General features: G+C 41.6%; 1 protein-coding gene across 1 annotated transcript in view; it reads left to right on the top strand.

The window, feature by feature from the left end:
- The window catches only part of LOC124604130 (erythroid differentiation-related factor 1), a 235027-nt gene that overhangs the window by 36020 nt on the left and 172244 nt on the right, over positions 1-26763 (top strand). Inside the window, exons 2-6 of the mRNA XM_047136452.1 lie at positions 4968-5212; positions 11614-11719; positions 11864-12010; positions 12275-12427; positions 13407-13579. Of these exons, the coding sequence (XP_046992408.1) occupies positions 4968-5212; positions 11614-11719; positions 11864-12010; positions 12275-12427; positions 13407-13579 (824 nt within the window). The remainder of the gene's footprint in view (positions 1-4967; positions 5213-11613; positions 11720-11863; positions 12011-12274; positions 12428-13406; positions 13580-26763) is intronic.

Genomic DNA, 26763 nt, shown 5'->3' with positions numbered 1-26763 from the left:
GGGATGTTGTGAGGGTGACATGGTATTAGAAGGTGGAAAGTGTAACATGGGGCTGAAATGAAAATGAAAATAAAAATATATGGCGAGAGATAAGGTGAACTAGAAAGCAACTGGAGATCTGGTGTGAAAAAAGGCGAAAAGGTGTTGGTTATAGCTGGGCTATGTTGATCCTGTGGTGAACTTGGGTTGGTAGACAATGATGTGCACAAAGGTTATGTGGTTGTGTTGCCGCCAAAACACGTTAAAGGGTGGAGCAATTCAGGAAAATTTAGAAAAAACTGCGTGTAAATGTAATGGTTTTGTGGTGGCAGATTGTGAAAATGAGGCTAACAATTGTCTGACGGAGAAATAATGACGTTAAAACCTGTGGGAAGCGGCTAAAAAGGATCAGTGACGTGGGAAAAACGGAAATGGAAAAAAAGCGAAGGTTATTGGAACTGGCCGAAATGACTGTTTAATAGCTGAAAGGAACTGTTTGTGAACTGGAAACGGTGGATTTTGTAGCGGCAGTATTGTTGAAAGCAGAAAAAAAAATTTTTTTGGTTATGGTTTGGAAGTGGGTTACGTATTATTGAGTGTATATAGGTGGGATAAAATTGTATGGTAGATTCGGTAAAGAGGAGAAGGTGAATACAAAGTGAAACTACTTGCAAAAAAAGAAAGAGAAAATAAGATGACAGGAAAGATTTCGAAATGCAACAGTGACAATAACAAAGGTAATTGTTGGGTTCAAATTAATGATTGAATATAATAGAGGGAAACATTCCACGTGGGAAAAATATATCTAAAAACACAAATGATGTGACTTACCGAACGAAAGTGCTGGCAGGTCGATAGACGCACAAACAAACACAAACATATACACAAAATTCTAGCTTTCGCAACAAACGGTTGCTTCATCAGGAAAGAGGGAAGGAGAGGGAAAGACGAAAGGAAGTGGGTTTTAGGGAGAGGGTAAGGAGTCATTCCAATCCCGGGAGTGGAAAGACTTGCCTTAAAACTTAAGACTTACCTTAAAACCCACTTCCTTTCGTCTTTCCCTCTCCTTCCCTCTTTCCTGACGAAGCAACCGTTTGTTGCGAAAGCTTGAATTTTGTGTGTATGTTTGTGTTTGTTCGTGTGTCTATCGACCTGCCAGCGCTTTCGTTCGGTAAGTTACATCATCTTTGTTTTTAGATATATTTTTCCCACGTGGAATGTTTCCCTCTATTTTTATATATATATATCTTGCCTAAATTTGTAATTATATTATAGACCACTGTAAATGTCTAAATTCTGATGAAGGCACTCTTAGAAATGTTGAAACCTGGTTAATAAGACTAAAAACTTGTGACCGAGGGCTCATTTGTTTCAATTTTAACTTATAAACGGTCACTGGACCAAGCAGCCATGTTCAAAACTTTGAGATGTAGATGAAGAGGATTATGGCTTAAAATAAGAGGACAACAGCTGCAAAAATCACTGCAGAACCGAATGTCACACTTGCAAATGCTATCAGCACCAAAAACAACATGGAGGGAGCTCCATAAGCTGAGAATTGGAGGGTAAGCTGAATTCAGAAACTACACATCAGTAATGCTAACGCTGCGACAGGAAAATGTGCCACTAAAACCATAAAACCTGGACTGTGGAGCAATGGAATTTGGTCAGATGACTCTTACTGCACGTTGTTTCCAACATCTGACTGAGTTTACATCTGGTGTAAGCTGTTCCCAGCCTATGATGCAGAATGCTTGCTGCCAAGAGATAAATATGGCGGGAGTTGATGACGATTTGGCAGCCTTATTGTGGTATTCCATGGGCTTTATGATTACTTTGCAGATTGCATTACTGTCAAAGATTATGTTACTGTTTTTGCTGATCAGGTCCATCCCATGGTACAGTATTTGTTTCCTAATGGTGATGCTGTACTACAAGACAACAGGGCTCCTGTTCACACAGCTTGCATCATACAGGACTGGTTTTGTGAGGATGAGGATGAGGATGAATAGTTCGCATCTCCACTGGCTAACAATTATTACTGAAGCTTTGTGGCCTACTTTGGAGAGAAAGGTGCATAATCGCTATCCACCTCCACCATCATTACCTGAGCTTACCACTATTTTGCAAGAAGAGTGGTATAAGATTCACTTGAAAACCATACAGAACATGTGTTTACCCTTTCCAGTAGGAATAGAAGCTGTTTACAATGCCAAAGGTTTTCCTATACTGTATTAATCATAGTTGTATATTTGGTGTTTCCATGGTTTTCTCCTCCCTCTGTAGGTGCTCCACTTGGAAGCTTTGACATCCCAGAGGCACAGTTCTCACACGTCCACCTATGCTTTGTAGGACCACCTCCATTCACATGTAACTACTGGTACTACATCATGATGATCAACAGATACACTAGGTGGCCAGAAGTATTCCTGTTGTAAACACAAACTGCTGAGGATCTGGTGCAGTTAGATTTCTCATTCCGGCTGTCACCAGCATTTGTCTTCTGAGTGGGGTCGGCAGGGAGAGGTGGAAATATTTTGTGCAATGGTGTGGGTGTACAGGATACACATAACAAGTACTTCATCATATTGTGCAACTTCAAAAAATATTGTGGAACACCTACACCATTTCTTGAAGGACACTATTTATTACGTGGCATGTGATGAATTCGTGGGTTGATGCCCTTCCAGCAGTGCTACTATGATTATGAAGTGTATTAAAAGAACACTGGTGTACAGTGAAATATTTGTGTGTGTCATGAGATTCATTAAAACCATGTCACCACGCAGGGTAGCTGCACGGTCTGAGGTGCCTTGTCGCATTCCGGGCGGCTCCCCCTGTCTGAGGTTCGAGTCTTCCCTCAGGCATGGGTGTGTGTGTTGTCCATAGCGTAAATTAGTTTAAGTTAGATTAAGTAGTGTGTAGGCTTAGGGACCAATGATCTCAGTAGTTTGGTCCCACAAGACCTTACCACAAATTTCCAAAACCATGTACTGGACCTCCGTACTCACTTAGGATTTCCTTGCAGGACTCCTGAGACAAGTAGAAACTTTGTAACTGGGTGGAACCACAAGGCTTGGGAAATGACCAACTTTAGCTTTCAAGGACCTGACATGGTCCACTGCACTGATTACTGAAGCTGCCCTGTCAAGGCCCATACACAGTTGTGGATTGAAGTATTAGTGCACTCACTCAGCTTTAAAGGGATAGATACATTTAGGGTGCAAGCCAGCTTACCTAGCTCAGAAGACACCACTGAAACACAAGCCACCTCAAGACACAGAACACCTGTGACACTGTAGCTGCTGGCCATGCTGCGTCATCCAAGCAGTGCTGTCTGCCTGGGAACCAACTGGCCACCATTCACCGAGGTGCACTCATTTCTCACCATCATCCAGTCACAATAGAAACTCATCATACATAAAAAGTGTAGCTCTGTTTCAATCCAACTGAGATAGCATAGTCCAACGTAACTTTCAAAAAATGCATTTTTTTTTATTTCCTCTTGGGGATGTGGTGCAACACCCTCAGCTAACAAGTCACTCCACAGATATCCATTGGCAACATCGTGAATGACTAACAGTGACAGACAGAAAACAGCTTCCTCTTGCTCTGTCAGACATGTGTCATGAGAATAACGAGCGGGATGACTATTGCGCTTGTAGTGGTTACTTAACTTGTTCGTACAATGAAGTAAAAAACTAATCATTGCTTGAAATTTAGCATTTACCAAGACTCTACAAACTTGCAGTATGACCAAGTGAGTTGGTACACTGATGTACATTTGGGTTGGAATTTCTTATGATTTCCTAATTTGCTTAATGCGAATGCTGGAATGCATCCTATGTAAAGACCACATCTGACTTCACGCCCCAACATTGTTCACTTCAAATTTGTTTTCCATCTGTAATGCCCCTATTATCAGTGGACGCTAAATTGTAATCTGATTTTCTTTGCATTGAATCCCATCAACTTTGACTAACAACGTCTGCAGTTTATTGCCAGAAATATGTATTTGTATGTTAGACTCTGAACTGTCCCACCCTGTCTGAAATCCTAGGTAAGTAACAAGCCAAACCTTCCATGAGTTATATTAATTTAGATGTTCTCATATCTGTTCATGTGAATGTTTACTCTCTGGTGTGGCAGAGATAGATATTTAAAATTAAAACCCATGCCTTTTCATCAGGTTGCTGGATTGTTTGTTAATCTATAATAATCATAAGCTTCTGAATCATTGCTGAGAAGATTGTTGGCGGCAATTTAGTCTTTCTTAATATTATTCATGCTGTTTTACTAATTACTAGATAGTTACAAGGATTTCAGTTAGATTTAGAATGTGTGCCTTCGTATAAAGAAATGGAAAAATGGTATTGATTGCCAGAAGACATGCTCTCATGTACTTGTTTTTGGTGGTACTATGCTAGTCACTTAGTGCATGTATTGCCCCTGCTGTGATTGCTGAGTTTCTATCCTAGTTTTTGTATGCCTGGCAACTGAATAAATTAGTGATAGTCTAGTTAATAATATTAGTAGCAAAAATAATGTTTTATTGATTCATGTGTGTTGATACCTGATGATGTGCACTAGTGCCTAAAAACATGTCCATAAGAAATTATTGTCATAAGATTGACAATCTTTAATGATTGTGAGGGACCATCATACACGTATATATACCATATTTGATTATAATGCTGACATGGAAAAGTTATCTCCCAATATGAGTAATGATTATAATTTCTTTGGAATATGCTTCCCTGAAGAATTTACAGTGTTTATTACAGAGATTTATGGAATTTTGAAGACACTAGAGAAGGTAAATTGTGGTCAAGTGCGGGATTATGTGATACGTTAAACTCAAAAATTTGTGATTACTCTCTAATAATTAGTGTTGATTTTCAGACACGATGTTTACTCTGTAATATGAATTAAACCTTATCTCGAAGTAAATATAAATTTCTTTTAATAACGAACTATCTTTGTTTTAGAATAACAAAGATGAGAAGACGGAAGAGGTTGATGATGATTGGCGGAACTGCCCATCACCCGACTCTCCAAGAAAACCAGTAAAATCAACAGCAGTTGTCAAGTATACTACAGTGCAAGCACCAGCCAACTTTGCAAGACTCCAGTGCAATACTAATTTAAATCTACCACCATCCAATTGGCTCAGTAGCTCTGCTGAATCGTATGGATTACAGAATGTTCCTTTTCACTCTTCTGGCTTCTCTAGGTGAACTTATTGATGATTATATTTAACATCTTTACATATTATAAATTGTCAGTCCCCCATCACATTTTTCTGCCTATATGTGAAGGCTAATCTTAGGAACTGGTGTAGGTATTTTGGTACGATTTTCACTAATATGTAGACTGCTTCATGAGGAAGATTTGTGTCTATAATTTATTTCCACTACACCAGACAAATCGTCTGGCCGTAGATATTTAGTGCTACCCATACTAAGTCAGGGAAAGTCAATAGTTGTATTATAAATATGCGGATTATACTAAAGCTTCATAACATATAGCTCATGTGGGTTAATACTGCATCAGAGTGTCATTAATACTCAACTGTGTATGCGTAATGACAGTTTGTTCTGTGTTATAATAATTATTATGAAAATAATCAGCAAAGCCAGAAATGGGTTACATATCATCGAACAAGTATAAAGTGGTACATAGATATATGCAGAAGGGTACTAACTATTTCAGTGCCCATTGCATTTGCTTATCAAGCCACTGTAAAGGCAAAGAAAGATTCGCATGTCAATATCCTAGATTTTCCATTGTTTGAAAGATTCACATATAAATTTCACACTGTGTCTCATAACAGAACTGCTGGAAACTCATAAGAAGAGACTGTGCTTTGTCTTGAATATTGCTTCAAAGTGTACCTGTGATCATGTGTGTTTTAAAATTAGTAAATGTCTTTGTTAACAATTAATGAAAATTTCACCAATTTCAACTAATTATTCCTGGACTAGAGTAATTTAAATAAAATGCTGCATTTCTATACCCGCTAGCCATGTATACTACAGCCAGTCAACTAGGCACGAGCACATAAATCACCAGCTTGAAGGGTTAAAAGTCTGTTCTCTCAGCCACCAGAACCAAGCCTTCAAAGCTGAACTAAGTGAGATATCACAATGATGAAACACAGGACTTGTATTCAGAACCCCATCAAGCCTTCTAGATATAAGTTTTCCATGATTTCCTTAAATCATACAGGATGAATGCTTGGGCAGTTCCTTTGGAAGTACAGCCAGTTTCTTTCCCCAAGCTGAGCTTGTCGCAAGTATGTGACACATCATTAGCTGTACATTAAGTGCTAGTCTTCATTCCTGCCTTCCATCCTTGTTTGAAATGACCTTTCGGCCCCATCTTGAGCATCATTGGGTTGCCAGCTCACAGCTTGCCAAAATATCTGGTCAGTTTTATTATTAGGTATGATGAGGGTCAAAGTGTACACCATATCGAGGATATAGATGATTCAGTTCTTTAATAGTACAATTGTCAGACTGTTTAAGCATACATAATACATGCAATTCTGTATTGCTCAAGGCAGAAATTTGAGAGTACTTGTTAAAGTGAAAATGGTTAATCTACAAACCAGACAGATTCCCTAACCTGATACTCCAGAAGCTTAATGACCTGATTGGAGATGATGTCATTATGATGATTGTTTGAAAGAAAATCTGCAGAAAAACCAAGGAAAGTCTCAGTTTTAACAATTAGACTTGTTGGAATATCATTCTTCACCAATTGAATTACTAGAAATGTATTTAACTGCAGAAATGTAGAGGGATAACATTGCTGTTATCTAGCTTCATTAAGATGGGTTGTAAGTTGGTTTTATTAGCCAGAAACAGATTTAATGGAACTACAGCACAAGCTCTATGCATCTTTCAAGAATGTGATATTTTTGAGGGCTTTTGCCATTGTTGAATTGGATGTGACTGGACTCTGAAAATTCAGTGTAATATGAAGCTACTCCATGCTGCAATCAAACCTTCTAAATATTATGGTATGAAACGAAATGAACTTGGGTATGTCCATGAGAAATATCTCATGCAGTTCATATGTGGCTGGTTGCTGGAGGTTCTTGACAAATGAGTTGCAGATTTATTTGATGGTTGCCACGTCAGGGAATTGTGCCTTGTAATTTGGAGAAAGTTAACAAATTCCTCACCATGTTTGGCTAGGCATTATTGTGCTGAAATAAGACATGTGGATCTGCTTTAAGGAGTGCAGGTATTTAAAGTTTTTTGAATTCCTTAATATGTTGGCTGCTGTTTAGACTGCCTTCAATATGTATGAGTCTAGATCACATTTTGTATCCAGTCACAACCTAAACCATCACACTTAGTTCTTGTCTCATAAACTGCTAAGCAAAACAAAGAAAGTTTGAAAGTCTCCAGTGAATGCAATAAAGCCTGATCAAACGACTGTCACTGTAGGAGAAGTTGAAGTTGTCCATAAGCACTGCATTTTGTTACTTGTAATTCAATGATAGTATTCATATGCCAATTGCAGTCTGATATTTTTTGTGGCTTGACAGCAATGGAAACAGATTTGTTGGTATGTATGACACCAATCTAGCCCACAGAAGGTAACATCAGAGTGTCAGTTGAGCCAGTAGTATGGTCTAGATGGCAACCATCCTGTGCTGTAGTTACATTGTGTGGTCCCATACCTATTCTTTGGTGAGTGTGGCCTCTTTTTATTCAGTGTGTAACCAGACACATTACTGTTGTAACAGCATGCACTTTACAAGATAAAATTCCAAAGTGTGACAAACCTATTTTCCGATGACATATCATTCTGTCTTTGTGATACTGAAGTGCTCTTTCATATTGTTGCTTTATTTGGTGACTATTTACTGAGTTAGGAGTAACATTAATTTTTACAGTCATACTAACTGTTAATCTTATATTGCTGCTACACTGTTCTATAAGTCCAAGGTTGGATTCATTTGGGATGTGTGTTCAAATTTTTTCTAATGCTATTGTAAATGTCTTGTGACTCCCAGGCTGGTGCAAACTTTACAGTTTGGTGCCATTTTGGCTGCTTGTGTGTCAGATTTGTTCAATCTTTATTCAAGCAACTTAGATTGATGGCAGTGGTTATTTTTTGCAGTTTATGGAGGTTTTTATCGGGAGAGACTGACTTCATCATGATATGCCTGTCTAAATTTGTGATCCCTTGATGTCTCAGAACATGTCCTACTAACCGGTCCCTTCTTTTTGTCAAGTTATGCCACAAACTCCTCTTCTCCCCAATTCTATTCAATACTTCATCATTAGTTATGTGATCTATTCATGTAATCTTCAGCATTCTTCTGTAGCACCACATTTCGAAAGCTTCTACTCTCTTCTTGTCTAAACTATTTATCGTCCATGTTTCACTTCCATACATGGCTACACTCCATACAAATACTTTCAGAAACGACTTCCTGACACTTAAATCTATACTCAATGTTAACAAATTTCTCTTCTTGAGAAACGCTTTCCTTGCCATTGTCAGTCTACATTTTATATCTTTTCTACTTCGACCATCATCAGTTATTTTGCTCCCCAAATAGCAAAACTCCTTTACTACTTTAAGTGTCCCATTTCGTAATCTAATTCCCTCAGCATCACCCGACTTAATTCGACTACATTCCATTATCCTCGTTTTGCTTTTGGTGATGTTCATCTTATATCTTCCTTTCAAGACACTGTCCATTCCGTTCAACTGCTCTTCCAAGTCCTTTGCTGTCTCTTATAGAATTACAGTGTCATCGGCGAACCTCAAAGTTTTTATTTCTTCTCCATGGATTTTAATACCTACTCCAAATTTTTCTTTTGTTTCTTTTACTGCTTGCTCAATATACAGATTGAATAACATCGGGGATAGGCTACAACCCTGTCTCACTCCCTTCCCAACCACTGCTTCCCTTTCATGCCCCTCGACTCTTATAACTGCCATCTGGTTTCTGTACAAATTGTAAATAGCCTTTTGTTCCCGGTGTTTTACCCCTGACACCTTTAAAATTTGAAAGAGAGTATTCCAGTCAACATTATCAAAAGCTTTCTCTAAGTCTACAAATGCTAGAAATGTAGGTTTGCCTTTCCTTAATCTTTCTTCTAAGATAAATCGTAAGGTCAGTATTGCCTCACGTGTTCCAATATTTCTGCGGAGTCCAAACTGATCTTCCCGAGTACGCCTTCTACCAGTTGTTCCATTCGTCTGTAAAGAATACGCGTTAGTATTTTGCAGCTGTGACTTATTAAACTGACAGTTCGGTAATTTTCACATCTGTCAACACCTGCTTTCTTTGGGATGGAATTATTATATTCTTCTTGAAGTCTGAGGGTATTTCACCTGTCTCATACATCTTGCTCACCAGATGTCAGGACTGGCTCTCCTAAGGCCGTCAGTAGTTCTAATGGAATGTTGTCTACTCCCGAGGCCTTGTTTCAACTCAGGTCTTTCAGTGCTCTGTCAAACTCTTCACGCAGTATCGTATCTCCCATTTCATCTTCTTCTACATCCTCTTCCATTTCCATAATATAGTCCTCAAGTACATCGCCTTGTATAGACCCTCTATATGCTCCTTCCACCTTTCTGCTTTCCATTCTTTGCATAGAACTGGGTTTCCATCGGAGCTCTTGATATTCATACAAGTGGTTCTCTTTTCTCCAAAGGTCTCTTTAATTTTCCTGTAGGCAGTATCTCTCTTACCCCTAGTGAGATAAGCCTCTTCATCCTTAAATTTGTCCTCTAGCCATCCCTGCTAAGCCATTTTGCACTTCCTGTCGACCTCATTTTTGAGACGTTTGTATTCCTTTTTGCCTGCTTCATTTACTGCATTTTCATATTTTCTCCTTTCATCAATTAAATTCAATATTTATTCTGTAACCCATGGATTTCTACTATCCCTTGTCTTTTTACCTACTTGATCCTCTGCTGCCTTCACTATCTCATCCCTCAAAGCTACCCATTCTTCTTCTACTGTATTTCTTTCCCCCATTCCTGTCAATTGTTCCCTTATGCTCTCCCTTAAACCCTGTACAGCCTCTGGTTCTTTCAGTTTATCCAGGTCCCATCTCCTTAAATTCCCACCTTTTTGCAGTTTCTTCAGTTTTAATCTACAGTTTATAACCAATAGATTGTGGTCAGAGTCCACATCTGCCCCTGGAAATGTCTTACAATTTAAAACCTGGTTCCTAAATCTCTGTCTTACCATTATATAATCTATCTGATACCTTCTAGTATCTCCAGGATTCTTCCATGTATACAACCTTCTTTCATGATTCTTGAACTAAGTGTTAGCTATGATTAAGTTATGCTCTGTGCAAAATTCTACCAGGCGGCTTCCTCTTTCATTTCTTAGCCCCAATCCATACTCGCCTACTATGTTTCCTTCTCTCCCTTTTCCTACTCTCGAATTCCAGTCACCCATTACTATTAAATTTTCATCTCCCTTCACTACCTGAATAATTTCTTTTATCTCATCATACATTTCATCAATTTCTTCGTCATCTGCAGAGCTAGTTGGCATATAAGCTTGTACTACTGTAGTACGTGTGGGCTTCGTGTCTATCTTGGCCACAATAATGCGTTCACTATACTGTTTGTAGTAGCTTACCCGCTCTCCTATTTTTTTATTCATTAACCTACTCCTGCATTACCCCTATTTGATTTTGTATTTATAACCCTGTATTCACCTGACCAAAAGTCTTGCTCCTCCTGCCACCAAACGTCACTAATTCCCACTATATCTAACTTTAACCTATCCATTTCCCTTTTAAAATTTTCTAATCTACCTGCCCAATTAAGGGATCTGACATTCCACGCTCCGATCCGTAGAACGTCAGTTTTCTTTTTCCTGATAATTATGTCCTCTTGAGTAGTCCCTGCCCGGAGATCCGAATGAGGGACTATTTTACCTCCGGAATATTTTATCCAAGAGGACACCATCATCATTTAACCATACAGTAAAGCTGCATGCCCTCGGGAAAAATTACTGCTGTAGTTTCCCCTTGCTTTCAGCCGTTCGCAGTACCAGAACAGCAAGGCTGTTTTGGTTAGTGTTACAAGGCCAGATCAGTCAATCATCCAGACTGTTGCCCCTGCAACTACTGAAAAGGCTGCTGTCCCTCTTCAGGACCCACACGTTTGTCTGGCCTCTTAACAGATACCCCTCCGTTGTGGTTGCACCTATGGTATCGCTGAGGCACGCAAGCCTCCCCACCAACGGCATGGTCCATGGTTCATGGGGGAGGGGGGGGGGGGATGATATGCTTATTGACTTTCAATTGTGTGTCACAAACACTGTGAACCTTCACCACCAAGGGAATGAAATACCAGTGCCTGATAAGTTTAATTTGACATCAATTATTTTTTAAATTCCAGTTGTATGTGCAAGAAAGTCAAAACTGAAAGCAACGTAATCATAAATGGACATATTATAGAAAGTTTGCTCAATGTTCCCTATATTTATTGATGTTTAATTATATTAATTTTTAAATTTCTTACTTTAAAACATGATTTTATAGAAATGCATATTTTCTTTCTACAAAGTTGACAACATCTCTCTTCTGTATAAACTTTCCATTGTCTAATCAGATATTTTTACTATCTTTCCTGCAGTTTCTGCATGGCTCATATGTTCCCAGATTGTGTTGGAGAAGTGGATGTTGTATCAGACGCTGAAAATATAAAAAATTTACTGAAGATCCCATACAGTAAAGGTCCAGTAAGTACAGAAAAAATGTTGAAATGGTAGTACATATGCTTGCTGTACAGCAAGTGGGAAAGTGTTTGCAGACATAATCTTACCAACAATGTGAACGTAAATCATTGTGCACTTTGATGTTTTTAAAAGTAATACCCATTCTAGGTGAGCATGATGGTACATCGAATAGAAAATACATTGCTGATAGATGAATTTGATATACACAAACATCTTTTGCGGACAGCTGAATCCGAGTGGAAATGGCTGAAAAAGTTCTTCTATGAACACGTGTTCCAATCTCTTGGAGACAAGGTATGCTCTCTCCCTCTCCATCTCCTGCTTCCTTCTGCTCTTCCTGCATGGTGATTCTGATTTCTAATGACACTACTTTCATAATGCTGCTGTGATTTCGGTTCCTTTGGATTTATCAGTTCAGTTTATTTTCTAGAATTCCAGTGATATATGAATAATGTCTCTGGCATCTCATACTAGAAATAAATAGCTCCCATTAGTAGCAAATAATTGTGGGGAGTATAAGAAATAATTACATTTAAATTTTTAAAATCATCATTACAGGAGAAGATTGTTGTACATAAGGATAAGAGCCGATATGCTCTTCAGCAGAAGAGCCTAGTGTCCAAGTTTCTGTACCACAGCCTAGCAGTTACTGAACCAGGGTCACCACAAAAGGAAGATCTGCAGCCTGCAGATTCCATGCCTGTTGCTGAGGTAACTGTTGTAAGAACATGTTGGTTGAAGTGGAAATGAAGCAAAACAACACTCAGTTTGTTATATTCTGTCACTTTTGGGTTAATTGACTGTGAGAATGGTGAACAGTTTTGAGTTTTAAATTCCATCTCTTATTTGAACCATGAGTAGGGGTATTGCTTTTACATTCCAGAAGCTTCAATTGGTTTGTAATAGAAATGTAACCAAAATCCATTTAAAAAACAAAACTAGATGTAGTTGACCAAGGGCAATGTGTTAGGTCTCATTTGTATAAGGGTATAGAAACATTACCAGAATTGTACATGCTGCATATTTGCATTATACATGGTTTTAAGTGTGTTTTGTGCTTTATTATGCAAATAGAGACACTAATTTGGACAACTGGCATAAATATTTATAGTAACGCTAAGTAAAATTATGACCACAGGTGTTCACACAAAGGTTTGTGTTAATATCACAGGACAAAATATATTCTGTAATTTCAAAGTGTATTGAAATAAGGAAAATAATTATTTCATTGGAATGGTTTGTCATGAGCGTTTGATCCTTTTTTTCTTTTTCTTTTTTCAGTGTGAATACAGGAATAACAATTCTGTTAGCTCTTCATTTTGTTTATTGATATTGATTTGAGGCAGTGAAGCTTGTGTTCTGTAAAAACCATTATCAGAAGTTTTTGGGAGGAATTTTGAGCAGAATTTGTGTTCTTATGTGTTTCATGGTGCTTTGTAGGTTGTATTTAATGAAACAGATTTCCCAGTGTACCTATTGCAGATTTGCAAAGTAAGTCTGATGAAGGATGCACATCTTGTGTTCTGAAGTAATGTAGTCTCTTCAGTGGTCAAGGACTGTTTTCTTGACACCAAATGCTTGTAGTGTATGAAATAAGTATGTACTTTGCCAGTATTTGTATCACCTTTTCCATTGTAACTAGTACTTGTGCGCAGTAAAGCCTTACTGGTCTATTCTGTGTGTGTTTTAGGTTTGGCCACCACTGCCTGATCCTCAGTTTGAAGAACAACTCCCTGACCCATTATCAAATCACAAATTTACTCGCAATGTTCTGTGGACATTTGAGGACATCCAGATGCTTATTGGTACTGACATGCCAATTTTTGGAGGAACAACTCATCCTTGTATAAGTCTCAGGCTGAGGTAAATGGTGGATTTTTATGTACAGTGTGTTTCGAAATTACAGCAACAAATACCAAGGGGATATAGAATGTATCTTAAGGCACAAAATGTGGACAGAACCCCTGTCCAGACATGTCAGCCAACGTCTCTACAGAGCGTCGAAGTTAAGGCACCAGTGCCTGTGATACCTTGATAATGATAGAAACTTTTGGGGACAATGGAGAAGAATAAATGAATAAATTTAAAGTAAGGGACCCTGGCCTAGAAACAAACGAGTCGGAAGTTATAAGTGAAAATCATTGTGCTACCTCTTACAGTGGAATATGTGTATCAGTAGTATTGTTGTTAAGATTGTAGGGCAAGCAACTTCCAGAGGTGACAGTATGGACAAAAAGAAAAAAGAAAGGTCCCATAAAAATGGCCCCTAAAATGTATACCTGAGGAGCTGTGAGCAATTGTTCATCTTCGCTACTGTGAAACTTGTCACTTCTGTTGAATAAATGCTCAAAACTCTGAAGGTATTCATTTTAGAGCCAACATTTATTGAACATGTCTTTCTTGTTTTGGTCCATTCTACCACCTCTGAAAGTTGCCTACCCTATAGTCGTAACAACAAAAGAACTGGTACATGTATTCAAGTGTCGGAGGTATCAAAACAATTTTCACTTAAAACTTTTGACTTGTTCGTTTTCGGACCAGGGACCCTCATCTCTCATTTATACATTTATCCTTCTCCATCATCCCAGAAAATTTGTATCATCATCATCATTGAATCAAACCTGTCTGTGCATATATATGCAAGTGCTAGCACCTACAACTTCGTCATTGGATGACGTTTCCGGACACGGGTTCCTGTCTTCATTTTGTTTCTCAAGACACCTTCTACACCACTTCGAAGTTTGTTGGTGTAATTTTGGAACATCCAGTATATGAGAGAACATATTGCTTCATCAGTAATTATTCACAGTTTAAATGTTTAGAGTAGAGCTCATTCTTTGAATTCATTGAGCCTGCTAGCACTAGCTTGCCAATAATTTTCAGTTGTTTAAGGTAATGGTAGAACTTCAAAACTTTGAATAATAATTGGATGAACATTTTTGTTGCTGGAAAGTGGTACAATTGGAAGGTAACTAACATTATGAATATAGTTGGCTCAGGAAAGTGTTATTCATTTCTTTTGTGCAGTTGCAAAGGGATTTTTCTATTGCTTAGTATTTTAATTGTCAAGCATTTTCTGTAGGCACTACCCTTCCTCGGATTCTTACTATTACATAACACTTCATGAGAAATTTTCTGTTAGCATTTCCAAGAAATCGGACATTTTTTGAGTGTAGATCACATGCAGAAAGTTATTTTTCAGTAGTGTGTGCCCCACAGCTTGGAGATGTATGTTGAAAATCATATTTTACCACCATTAGCTGTTATAAAGACTTGTGTTATTGCTACTAATTTTGATTGTTACTGATCTTCATCAGTCACATGAAGTTTTTAAATTGCATTATCTGTTTTGATTCATAGATGATGGTCCTTCGTACTGTACAAATCTGGACAACAGAACTCTAACAATACAGTTGCTCTAAATATCAAATGTCTCAATAATGTAGTAGTACAACATATTCAACTTCCGTGTATGAATGGAGTAACAAAGGTGACTGAAACATCTCCAGAGCCTCTCTACTTTTTGACTAGAAAATTGTTTCCAGTAGCTTCATTTCTCTTTGGCTATAAAATGTATATTGTAACATGGAATAATCCATGGTTCTGAACAATCCTTATTGCTTGTGATCATAAATGATATATTGTCAACATGGCTTAGATGTCTTAAGACCCAGACATGTTGTTCTGGAAAGAGAAACATTTGGAGAAGTCTGGCATTGATAAAGTAGATTTTGCTGTTGAGAGTGATTTACTCAAATATATCTTGAAAATTACTGCTGACATAAACAGTTGACTCATATTTATGAGACTGAAGTTAAACTAACAAAAACGAACATTTCTGTATTTCCATTCTGGTAGGAGAAATTGAGACCAAAGAGTAACTCTAGTCAGAGTTTCTATCATCATCATTATGCCTCATATATACAAAAATGACAAAATAATGTTCTTAGGAGATTTTAATGCCAGATTGTGGTGAGCCTATCACATTTTGGCAGTAAACAACCAGGAGAAACATAATTATTTTATCTAATTAATGAAAATTGCTCCTAAGCAAGTGTGTGCAACTTAGGCTTCAGTTAAAGGGTCACTGACACCCAGGCAATGTGCCACCAACAAACATTGGCCAAAGAGGGCCAATCCTTTCAGTACTGCAATATGAGTGCCGTCTCGGTGCTACTGATTTCGAAACCTGAATGTACAAACTTCGGACAACAATCAGCAGAATTCAAATCGGTTTGTTTTCTTTGGTTGAATTGGTCAACTTTTACACAAGGAAGCCTGAATTGTGACAAACTTGTAAGTTTAATACTACAAAGAAGGAATTGGTGGCATCCTGAGGATGAGAAATATAACAACAGGGATATGTCTCAGAATTTATGGTCTCAAATCACTACTTTATTGGAAACCATAAGTTCCAAACAACTTAACAATTTAGTATTGATTAGTTAAATGTTACCATAGATTGCAGTACATATGTTCCATCGCTATCTAGCCATTTCAGGCACATCTATACTTTTTGCAGTATGTTATCTGCAACCTGAGCAAAATCTGTATTAGAAATTTTAGGCCTAGATTGTAACCTCAAACAATTACATGTTCAAGTGAGAAAGGTGACATATGTCATTTTGATATGCAAAACGACTGTGGTACATACTTTTTGGTTGTGGTAGTAGAACATTACTTATCTGTGAATTATTATTAATGCTTCCTGGTGTTTCTGTTCCAGTATGATCATGATTCTGTTATGTGACGTGCTTTTACAAATGTTGTGTATGTTTTTGCAGTTATCAGTACTTCTGGTGTTTAGAGAACCTTATTCTAAAATATATGTTTGTCTTTCCCACATATGCTGAATGACAGTCATTGAAGGTAAATTGACATGTATCTGTTCAGCTGAAAATATTTGAAGTTGTGCATGGTGTTTGTTTTGCTTTTCATTGTCACCACAAATCATGTTGAGTTTGAAATAGAACATTTCCCAGTTCATCACTAATAGTTGTGAAACTTGTCTGGTTAACCCAGTAACTGAGAAAAGAGTGTACAATGCTCACCACATTCTTTTCACTACAGATATTGGTCAGAATAGATTTTAACTTCTTTAATCCCGCCAAAAACTAATGAAGGTGATCAGTTGTCCTTTGACCAACCTGTTGGCCGATGTTGCCAAGTGACTTGTAATGAAGGCATCTGATGACCATTGTCTTTGCTGCTGTGAATGTAGCCTTAGTGATCCCTAATACCGTATCTCAGCAGACTGATCACTGCAACACATTGTGATATAACCAAGATCAGAGCCTTTAAGAGCTAAAGAACTTTAATGGTAAGTTGTTGTTCCAGAAAACTTTGTGAATACCTTCTGGATCTAAAATTTGATTTTTGGAGCAAACACAGATCTTTCTTATTTTCTATACAGCGTTTGTCTCCATAGACTGACAGCACAAGAAAGCCAAAGCTTCTGTGGACCTCATTGAGCACGATCCTCCTGCTCCTGTGCCCTGTAACAGCGAGTCTTTGCAGGCGGCACTCGGCAGCCATCAAGGTGGGATCCCTTCATTTTTTCATCATCATGACTCTCCTTCAATGGAATGTTCACAGCCTTCAATCCCACAAGGAGGATTTATGCCCGCTTTTAGGATCGCAGTGTCCCTTTTACCCTACCTGAAGGAAACAAAATTGCGTCCTCACAACCGCTTTGAGCTTCTGTATTTCTTCCCAGTCTGTTTTGACTTTCCCCTCGAGGCATTGACGTGGCTTTCTCATCTTCGTCAGCTGAAGCGGATGCGCTGGCAGCACCTCAATGGCCTCCACTGCCTGAGCAACACCAACTGGAGTGCAGATCGCTCAACGCTGTTCTACAGAGTCTATGTTCAATCCCACCTTGACTATGGGAGTCTGGTTTATGGTTTGGCCGCGCCCTCAGCATTGTGTTTACTTGACCCAGTTCACCACTGTGGCATTCGACTGGCAACAGGAGCTTTTAGGACAAGTCCAGTGACCAGCATCCTGGTGGAGGCCGGAGCCCCTCCATTGAAGGCTAGGCGTGCACAACTGCACGCCAGTTACGTTACACACATGCATAGTTCTCCTGAGCGTCCAAATTATTGTCTCCTTTTCCCATCCACGGCAGTTCATCTCCCGCACTGGGGGCCCAGGTCAGGGCTTAAGATTGCGGTTCACATCCAATCTCTTCTATCTGAAGTGGAGTCCTTGCCTTTACTACCTATACTCGAGGTCCATTCGTGTACACCTCCATGGTGTACACCTAGGCTGAAGCTCTGCTTGGACCTTTCACATGGCCCTAAGGACTTAGTTAACGCCGCAGCTCTCTGATGTCACTTTCTCTCGATTCTTGACATGTACCGGGACCATGAAGTGGTTTACACTGACGGCTCAATGGCTGATGGTCACGTTGGCTTCATGTATGTTCATGGAGAACATATTAAACTGCACTCCTTGTCAGATGGGCGCAGTGTTTCACTGCAGAGCAGGCAGCCATTTCTTGTGCTCTTGAACGAATCCACTTATGCCCTGGCGAGTTGTTTCTTCTCTGTACTGACTCCTTGAGTAGCCTATAAGCTATTGACCAGTGCTACCCTCACCATCCTCTGGTAGTGACCATCCAGGAGTCCATCTATGCCCAGGAATGGTCCAGTCATTCCGTGATGTTTGTGCGAACCCCAAGCCATGTTGGAATCCCAGAAAATGATCTTGCCGACAGGATACCCAAACGGGCTACACAGAAACCGCTTCTGCAGATCGGCATCCCTGTAACTGACCTATGATCATTATTATTCCACAAGGTTCTTCAGCTTTTTGAGACGGAATGGTATAATCTCAGTAAGCATAACAAACTGCGTGCTCTTAAGGAGACTACGAATGTGTGGAAGATCTCCATGAAGGGCTCTTGCAGGGACTCTGTGGTTCTCTGCCAGCTCCGCATTGGCCATACGTGGCTAACACATGGCTACCTCCTCCATCGCAAGGACCCACCTCAGTGTCACTGCAGCTCACACAGCTCACATATGACTGTTGTCCATATCTTGCTGGACTGCCCATTTTTAACTGCTCTGCGGTGGATTTTTAACCTTCCCAGCACTCTACCTTCAGTATTTGGTGACAATGTCTCAACAGCAGATTTAGTTTTACATTTTATTCGTGAGGGAGGGTTTTTATCATGTGGGGTGGGCATTTAGCCTTCTCTCTGAGGTCGCCACCCTCTCTCCATTTTAACCCTGTTGCACTTTGTATACATTTGTTTGTCTTGGTGGTCATCTTTTCCTACATATGTTCATCTCGCCTTATCTTTTCGGGGTGGACATTTTAATCTGTTGCAGAGTGGCTGACTACTCCTCTTTTTTTTATTGTGATCAGCTAGCCCAGACCATATGCTCTATGCTTTTAATACCTTCTTCTACTTTTCCTTGTGGTGTATGTTTTCCCAGGTTTTTTTTCTTTTTGTTTTTCTTTCTTTTTTTGTGTTCATTCCATTCGTTTTCTTTTTAGGTGTGGTGTTGGGTGTTTTTGTACCTTGAGCCTTACTTGCGTCATGAAAAAGGGACTGATGACCCTGTAGTTTGGTCCCTTTACACCCCAAACCAACCAAGCAACCACTATTGTGGGAACCTTTTACACTAGCGCAGTTGAGCGTCTGTATGCCAAAGCTGACGAACTTCTGCTGTCTAATGCCATGACTTTCTCCTCAGCATGTATGCATGCCATTTGTCTGCCATGCATGGCCACCCACCCTATGCCTCCTTTTTCGATGACTCTTTTGATCGCCAGTATGGGGTGTGCCCCTCTTCTCTGTTACCTCCTGGAGTCCACTTTCGGCACTTGCTCCGGCAGCTTAATTTCACACTACCTGCAACTTTCTCTGTGGGTGTGAACCCGTCCCCATGTTGGCATCATGCAGTGGCACGTGTTCACCTTGGCCTTCATTCACTTCCGAAGGACACTACTCCAGCCTCGCTCTATCGCCTTCAGTTTCATGACCTTCACATGAATCTTCGTGATAGTAGCTTTGTGTACACTGATGACTCTCATACTATCCGTGGTGTCACGTGTGTCTTTGTCATTGGCCATGATGTTTTTCGGTATCGGTTTCCTGCACACTGCTCAGTATTTACAGCCAAGCTCTTTGCCCTGTATCAGGCCACAGAGTACATCCAGTGACACAGGCTTTTCAATTGTGTCATCTGCTCAGCATCCTTCAAAGTCTCTGTGTACTGTCCGGCGTCCATCTCTTAGTGCAACAGGTCTAGGGAAACTGTCACTTGCTCCCTCTTGATGGGACCACTGTGATGCTTATTTGGGTGCTTGGCCATGTCAGTCTGCCAGGAAATGAAGCTGCTGATGGTGCTGCCAAGGCTGCAGTCCTTGTACCTCAGCCCACTAGTTCCTATATTCCCTCCGATGATCTCTGTGTTGCCATCTGTCACTTTGTCATTGCCATTGGTCCTCCCTTTGTGCGAATAAGTGCCAGGTAATGAGGCCTCTCCCAGCAGCTTGGACAACCTCCTCTCGGCCCTTCTGCCTGACCACATTTTTTTAAGCGTTTACGTTCCTGTTTGGGTTTGTCATCAGATTTATCAGCTGTTTTAGCAATGACGTGCGGGCTGTCGACCGCATTTTACTTTTTAACCGTCATAGTGATATGGTGAAGGCCATTTAATTTTTAGTTCTGGACCTCTGTTGCTGTATTGTGTCATTTGTAGCCCTTTCTCCGTGTCGCTGTTTTTAGCTGTCTTCTCTTATGTCATTTGGGATTGATGTATAGTAACTTTTTAACTCCTCTCTGTCGTCATGTTCTATAGTTTTGACTTGGGCGCGTATGACCCCAGTTCATTTTGTGTCCTAAAACCAAACAAAACAAAACAAACATAAGAGAATGCGGGTGGTCCCATTGTCAGTATGTGACTAAAACATTTGATGGTGGGCCAGGTGGAGGACGCATGACATGCCACTGGTATGTGGATGACATCACAACCCTAGGCACTGACACTTCAGTAGCCAACAGTAACACATCATCATCTACATCTACATCTACATCTACATATATACTCCGCAATCCACCATATGGTGCGTGGCGGAGGATACCTCATACCACAACTAGCATCTTCTCTCCCTGTTCCATTCCCAAACAGAATGAGAGAAAAATGACTGCCTATATGCCTCTGTACGAGACCTAATCTCTTATCTTATCTTTGTGGTCTTTCCGCGAAATGTAAGTTGGCGGCAGTAAAATTGTACTTCAGTCAGCCTCAAATACTGGTTCTCTAAATTTCCTCAGTAGCGATTCATGAAAAGAACACCTCCTTTCCTCTAGAGACTCCCACCCGACTTCCTGAAGCATTTCTGTAACACTCGTGTGATGATCAAACCTACCAGTAACAAATCTAGCAGCCTGCCTCTGAATTGCTTCAATGTCCTCCCTCAATCCGACCTGATAGGGATCCCAAACGCTCGAGCAGTACTCAAGAATAGGTCGTATTAGTGTTTTATAAGCGGTCTCCTTTACAGATGAACCACATCTTCCCAAAATTCTAGCAATGAACCAAAGACGACTATCTGGCTTCCCCACAACTGCCATTACATGCTTGTCCCACTTCATATTGCTCTGCAATGTTACGCCCAAATATTTAATCGATGTGACTGTGTCAAGCTGCTAATGGAGCATTCAAACATTATGGGATTCTTTTTCCTATTCATCTGCATTAATTTACATTTACCTATATTTAGAGTTAGCTGCCATTCTCTACACCAATCACAAATCCTGTCCAAGTCATTTTGTATCCTCCTACAGTCACTCAAGGCCGACACCTTCCCGTACACCACAGCATCATCAGCAAACAGCCGCACATTGCTATCCACCCTATCCAAAAGATCATTTATGTAGATAGAAAACAACAGCGGACCTACCACTCTTCCCTGGGGCACTCCCAGTGATACCCACTGAAGTGTCAGTGCTAGGGTTGTGATGTCATCCAAATACCAGTGGCATGTCATGCGCCCTCCACCTGGGCCGTTGGGGTGTTTCTCATATAAGAAGAGAGGTGGTGGCAGAGAGCATAATAATTATGCAAAGGACCTGATGCTTGGCCTGGTGGTTTATCGGGTTGTAGTAACACGATTCACGTTTCCGTCGCACTTCACCTAGTGTAGACCGGGAACTGTCTGCTAGACCTGCCCGATGTGAACTGCCTGGGCCCGGCCCGTGCTGCCGGAGTTGTTGTTGTTGTTGTTGTTGTTATGCCGGCAGAGGTCGCGTCCGAATTCTCGCGTGCCCTCTGGTGGACGGGACTCTACTTGCAGCAACTACCGTCCGTGACGCGCCGTGCCAATGTGCGCCTCCTGCGATCTTTCTGGTGGCTACAGCACGGGTCAACTGTGGTGAGCAAATTGAACAATGTGACATAAGACAGGGTTGGCTGCGACAGCTGCTGAAAATTGGCAGTACGAAAACCATCCATGGCATTTTGGGCTTCGATGTCTAAGTGAAAACACAGCAGCTCATCCTGCTCAAATTCTGGATTGGGGCTAATTGCCAGTGAAGAAGGAGTATCTGCATTAGTATGTTGTGGTGTGGGTCAGAAATGAATCTCATAGTTATAGCATGATGATAACAAATCCCAGAATTGCAGGTGATGGGCTACTGTGTCCAGTAAAGATGGTAAAGGACTGAAAGGGGAAACCAGATGCTTATGATGAGTTATCAAATTAAACTGAGAACCATATAGAAAAACATGAAATTTTTTGAACACATATACAATAGCAAGGGCTTCTTTTTCTATCTGTGAGTAGTGCTGGTGAACCTTATTCAGTTTTGGAAGTGTATGCAATAGTGCACTCAAAAACGTTGGCATATTAATGTCCAGGAATTGCCCCAAGGCCATATTGGGAGGCATCTGTGGCCAAAACAAGGTATTGGCCTGGTTGGAAGGTAACCAAGCAAGATTCTGAGTGTAATTTTGACTTTAATAGGGTAAAAGCATGCTTGGAGGTGGCCAACCATTGAAAAGGAACATCTTACATAAGAGAGCATGAAGTGGCTGGGCCAATGTGGCTGCTGCAGGAAGAAGTTTATAGTAGCACGCAAGCTTTCTGAGTAAGATTTGCAGCTCTTTCACGTTGGTAGGACGTGGAAAAGTTTTGATGGCATCGACATGTTGGCATAAAGATTTGACGGCATCAACATGTTGGCATAAAGATTTGACGCCAGTATGGGAAACTTCAAAACCAAGATAGACATAGATGGCTGAAAAAATTGTGATTTGTCCAAGTTACATTTCAAACTGGTAGCCTGTTCCATCATAAACAAGGCACAAAGATTTCAGAAATGTTTTTCTGTTGAGAAATCTGAGACCACAGTATCGTCCAGGTATTTAGTGCATCCCGGGACTGAGGCCTTGAGCTGCTCTAAAAATCAGAAAATGGCAGGGGCGCTAGCCAAGCTGAATATCAGATGCTGGTATTGGTATAACTCAAAGGGGGGTTTTCACTCAGAGAACATGTTTGGGATCTTCATCCAGAGACAGTTGTAAGTAGACTTCTGACAAGTCTATTTTTGAAAAATATTGGCCTCCCGGAAAGATGTGCTAAGAGTTCATCCGGATGGGGCAAGGGAAGGGATGTGTATCAGTAACAGACTGTGAATTTACAGATACTTTAAAACTGCCACAGAGCCGAAGGTTGAAGGTTGCCATTAGATTTTTTGACAGATACTGGAGGAGTAGATCATTCACTAGATGAGACAGGTATGATAACACTCAAAAACCTAAGTTGATATAGTTCCAATTTGATTTGCTTCCATAAAGCTACTGGGACTGGTCAGGCATGAAAAAGATGGTAATGTGCTGTCAGTTTCATTGTGATGTGAATCTTGGAATTGATAGCACGCCCTAAACTTTCCAAAAGCAGGGAGGAATGTTCCGAGCAGAATACGTCCAGTTGTTGTTGCGGAACTTGATGCGATACCAGATGCACTTCACCAGTAAAGAGAACCCAGAAATCTTGGTGTCTAACCCAAATAGCTTTTCAGTGTTGGGCTCATCTAATACTAGAAAAGTCAAAGGCCGAACAACTGCTTTGTACACTACAAAAGTAGAAAACTGTCCCAATGTGGGTACTTGTTATTTGTTGTAACCCACTAGCGAAAGAGATATAGGAGACGACAGGACAATACTGGTGATCTGTAACTCGCCAACCAATGAGATACAGGGGACTATATTGGTGATCCAAGAGCTTCATAGGTTTGAAAATTTAATAAAGTAACTGTTGCACTCATGTCCACTCACATTTTTAACATCTTTAACATTTACTTCATTTTAGAGTTTGTTTGGGGCTACCATCACTTGGGAAACACTGTTCACATCCATGTTCGTGAGCTGCACACAGGCACGATATGTCCATTTCTTTTACAGTGGTTGCACATCACCCAATTCTTTGGGCATGCTGCCTGCTCATGTTGAACAAAACAATAAAGGCACAATGGAAGAGGAGCATGCAACCCCTGTTGTGCTGCTGCTGCTGCTGCTGTTTAGCACAGTGCTTCCCTATGCAGTGTGGAGCCCTGGTTGCACGGCTGCAACATTTGCTCTCCCCTATGAGCTAACGATGGTGGCCAAGGAGGAAAGGAAGAAATGGCAGCTATTTCACACAATGTTTATATCATATTTCCTGATGCCCTAGCCCCCTGCGGGTTCGGGGGTTAGAATAGGCCCGCGGTATTCCTGCCTGTCGTAAGAGGCGACTAAAAGGAGTCTCACATGTTTCGGCCTTATGTGATGGTCCCCTCTCGGGTTTGACCTCCATCTTTCTAAATCATTCCGAAGAGCGAGCCAATTGGGGAAGGGCGCCTTACATGGTGCACTGTATCCGTCGTGCAATTAGACGTTTAGCCGGCTTTCTCGTCGTTGCATTGGCGTCCCGCTCGTTTTCGATCTCTTGGGCGAGGATACGTCCCTGGGTGCGATTACCACACTGCACTCTGCAGTGTTTCTTTTAACTGCGACGACGACCTTGGACATTTTAGCACCTAAGATCCAGCACGGTAGCCAGTCCGTTGTGGTGGGGCCGCCATGTACCCTCTTGGTTGTAGCCCCCTGACAACACAGGGATCGCTCTACTGATGCCTGCGCCGTTAACTCCCCACGTATGCCAAGGAGTAGATGCCTATCCTACTGGGGTATCGGGACTCCCGGCAACGGCCATCCTGCCAGGTGGCCTTTGCTGTGGCTGGGTGGCGCCCGTGGGGAGGGCCCTTGGTCGGAGTAGGTGGCATCAGGGCGGATGACCCGCAATGAAGCATGGTACATCATCGCTCGCTGGCGGCCAGCCGCCAGCAGTCTCTAAGCGTTCTCGGGCTCAATTTAATGCTCAGAAGTACGATCCGAAAACGTCCCCCTCCCTGGCCACGCCGTGGGAAGAGCGTAAGTCTCAGGATGGAGGTAACAGTTATTCGCCCCGATTCTCAGTTTGCACGAGAGCTGATGGGGAGTCTTTTCTCTCCACAAAGCCTCAGTTCTTCGTCGAGCATTTAGAGGACAAGTTTGGGGAGGTGGAGGGCTTGTCTAAAATGTGCTCTGGGCCAGTACTGATACAAACGGCATCCTCCGCCCAGTCATGCAGGTTACTTGCTTGTGACAAGTTGGGGGATGTTAACGTTACTATTACACCACATAAGAGTTTAAATATGGTCCAGGGTGTTATTTTCCACGGGGACCTCCTTTTGCAGTCTGATGACGAGCTGCGCGCCAACTTAGAACGTAGAGGTGTTCATTTCGTCCGGCGCGTCCATCAGGGTCCGAGGGACAATCAGGTTGCTACCGGTGCCTTCATCTTGGCCTTCGAGGGTGATACGTTACCGGAAAAGGTCAAGGTGACGGTCTACCGATGTGACGTCAAGCCCTATATCCCTCCCCCGATGCGGTGCTTCAAGTGCTGGAAGTTCGGCCATATGTCTTCCCGCTGCACTTCCAGCCTCACATGCGGACGCCCATCTCATCCCGATACTCCATGTGCCCCACCTCCCATCTGTGTCAACTGCGGTGAGCATAATCCCCCTTGCTCGCCTGACTGCAAAGTCTTTCAGAAAGAGCGCAAAATCATGGAATATAAGACCCTGGACCGTCTGACCTATACTGAGGCCAAAAGCAAATATGACAGACTCCATCCCGTGAGAATGACATCTTCTTATGCAGCTGCTACAACAACTGTGCTAGCCCCATCAGTTTCGAGACTTCCAGCCAGCTCGTTAAGCAGTAAGACTCCTCCTGCCCCCTTGTCCGTGGGGGGCTCTACCCAACCTGTTGCTCCTGCACCACCTACCTCAGGAGCAACCTCCTCCCACCCGGCGGGGACGTCCGTCCCCGCTTCTCAGCCGGAGAAGCGTCTAACTTCTTCGGCTACTCTCGCCCGTAAGAGTTCCCTTGGGACCCTCCCTTCCCATGGTTCCACCAGCGGGAAGGATGACGGCCGCCAGTGGCATAAGTCCTCACCAGCGGCCGGGCGTAGGGCTTCACGATCCTCCTCTGTCCCGGAGACTGAATCGGTGAAGCCTTCCCAGCCGGTGAAACCCAAGGTTCAGTGAGAGAAGTCCAAGAGAAAGACCTCTAAGGCCAAAGAACTTGCGGTGGCACCAACCCCACCGCACCTTTCGCGCTCTGCGTCTGAGGATGAAGTCGAGTTTCTGGCGTCCGCTGAGGACCTTGATCTCGCTGGTCCCTCAGACGCCATGGATGCCTCTCGTACGGGTACTGAATCGGTGGCAGTGAGTGAACAAGCGGCGTAAATTGCCTTCCCAGTCCTTTCACGCCTTTCTCAGCCATGGACAATATCATCCTCCAGTGGAACTGCGGCGGTTTTTTCCACCATCTAGCTGAGCTCCAACAACTTATCAGCCTTCGCCCTTTCTTCTGCATTGCTCTTCAGGAAACTTGGTTTCCAGCAATGCGAACCCCCGCCCTCCGTGGCTATCGGGGTTGTTATAAGAACCGGGCAGCATATGAAAGGGTGTCGGGTGGCGTCTGCCTCTATGTCCTTCACACTCT

This window comes from Schistocerca americana, chromosome 1 (genome assembly GCF_021461395.2).
Source record: "Schistocerca americana isolate TAMUIC-IGC-003095 chromosome 1, iqSchAmer2.1, whole genome shotgun sequence".
In the NCBI taxonomy this organism is placed as follows: domain Eukaryota; kingdom Metazoa; phylum Arthropoda; class Insecta; order Orthoptera; family Acrididae; genus Schistocerca; species Schistocerca americana.
This window is presented reverse-complemented; position numbering and strand designations above follow the sequence as displayed.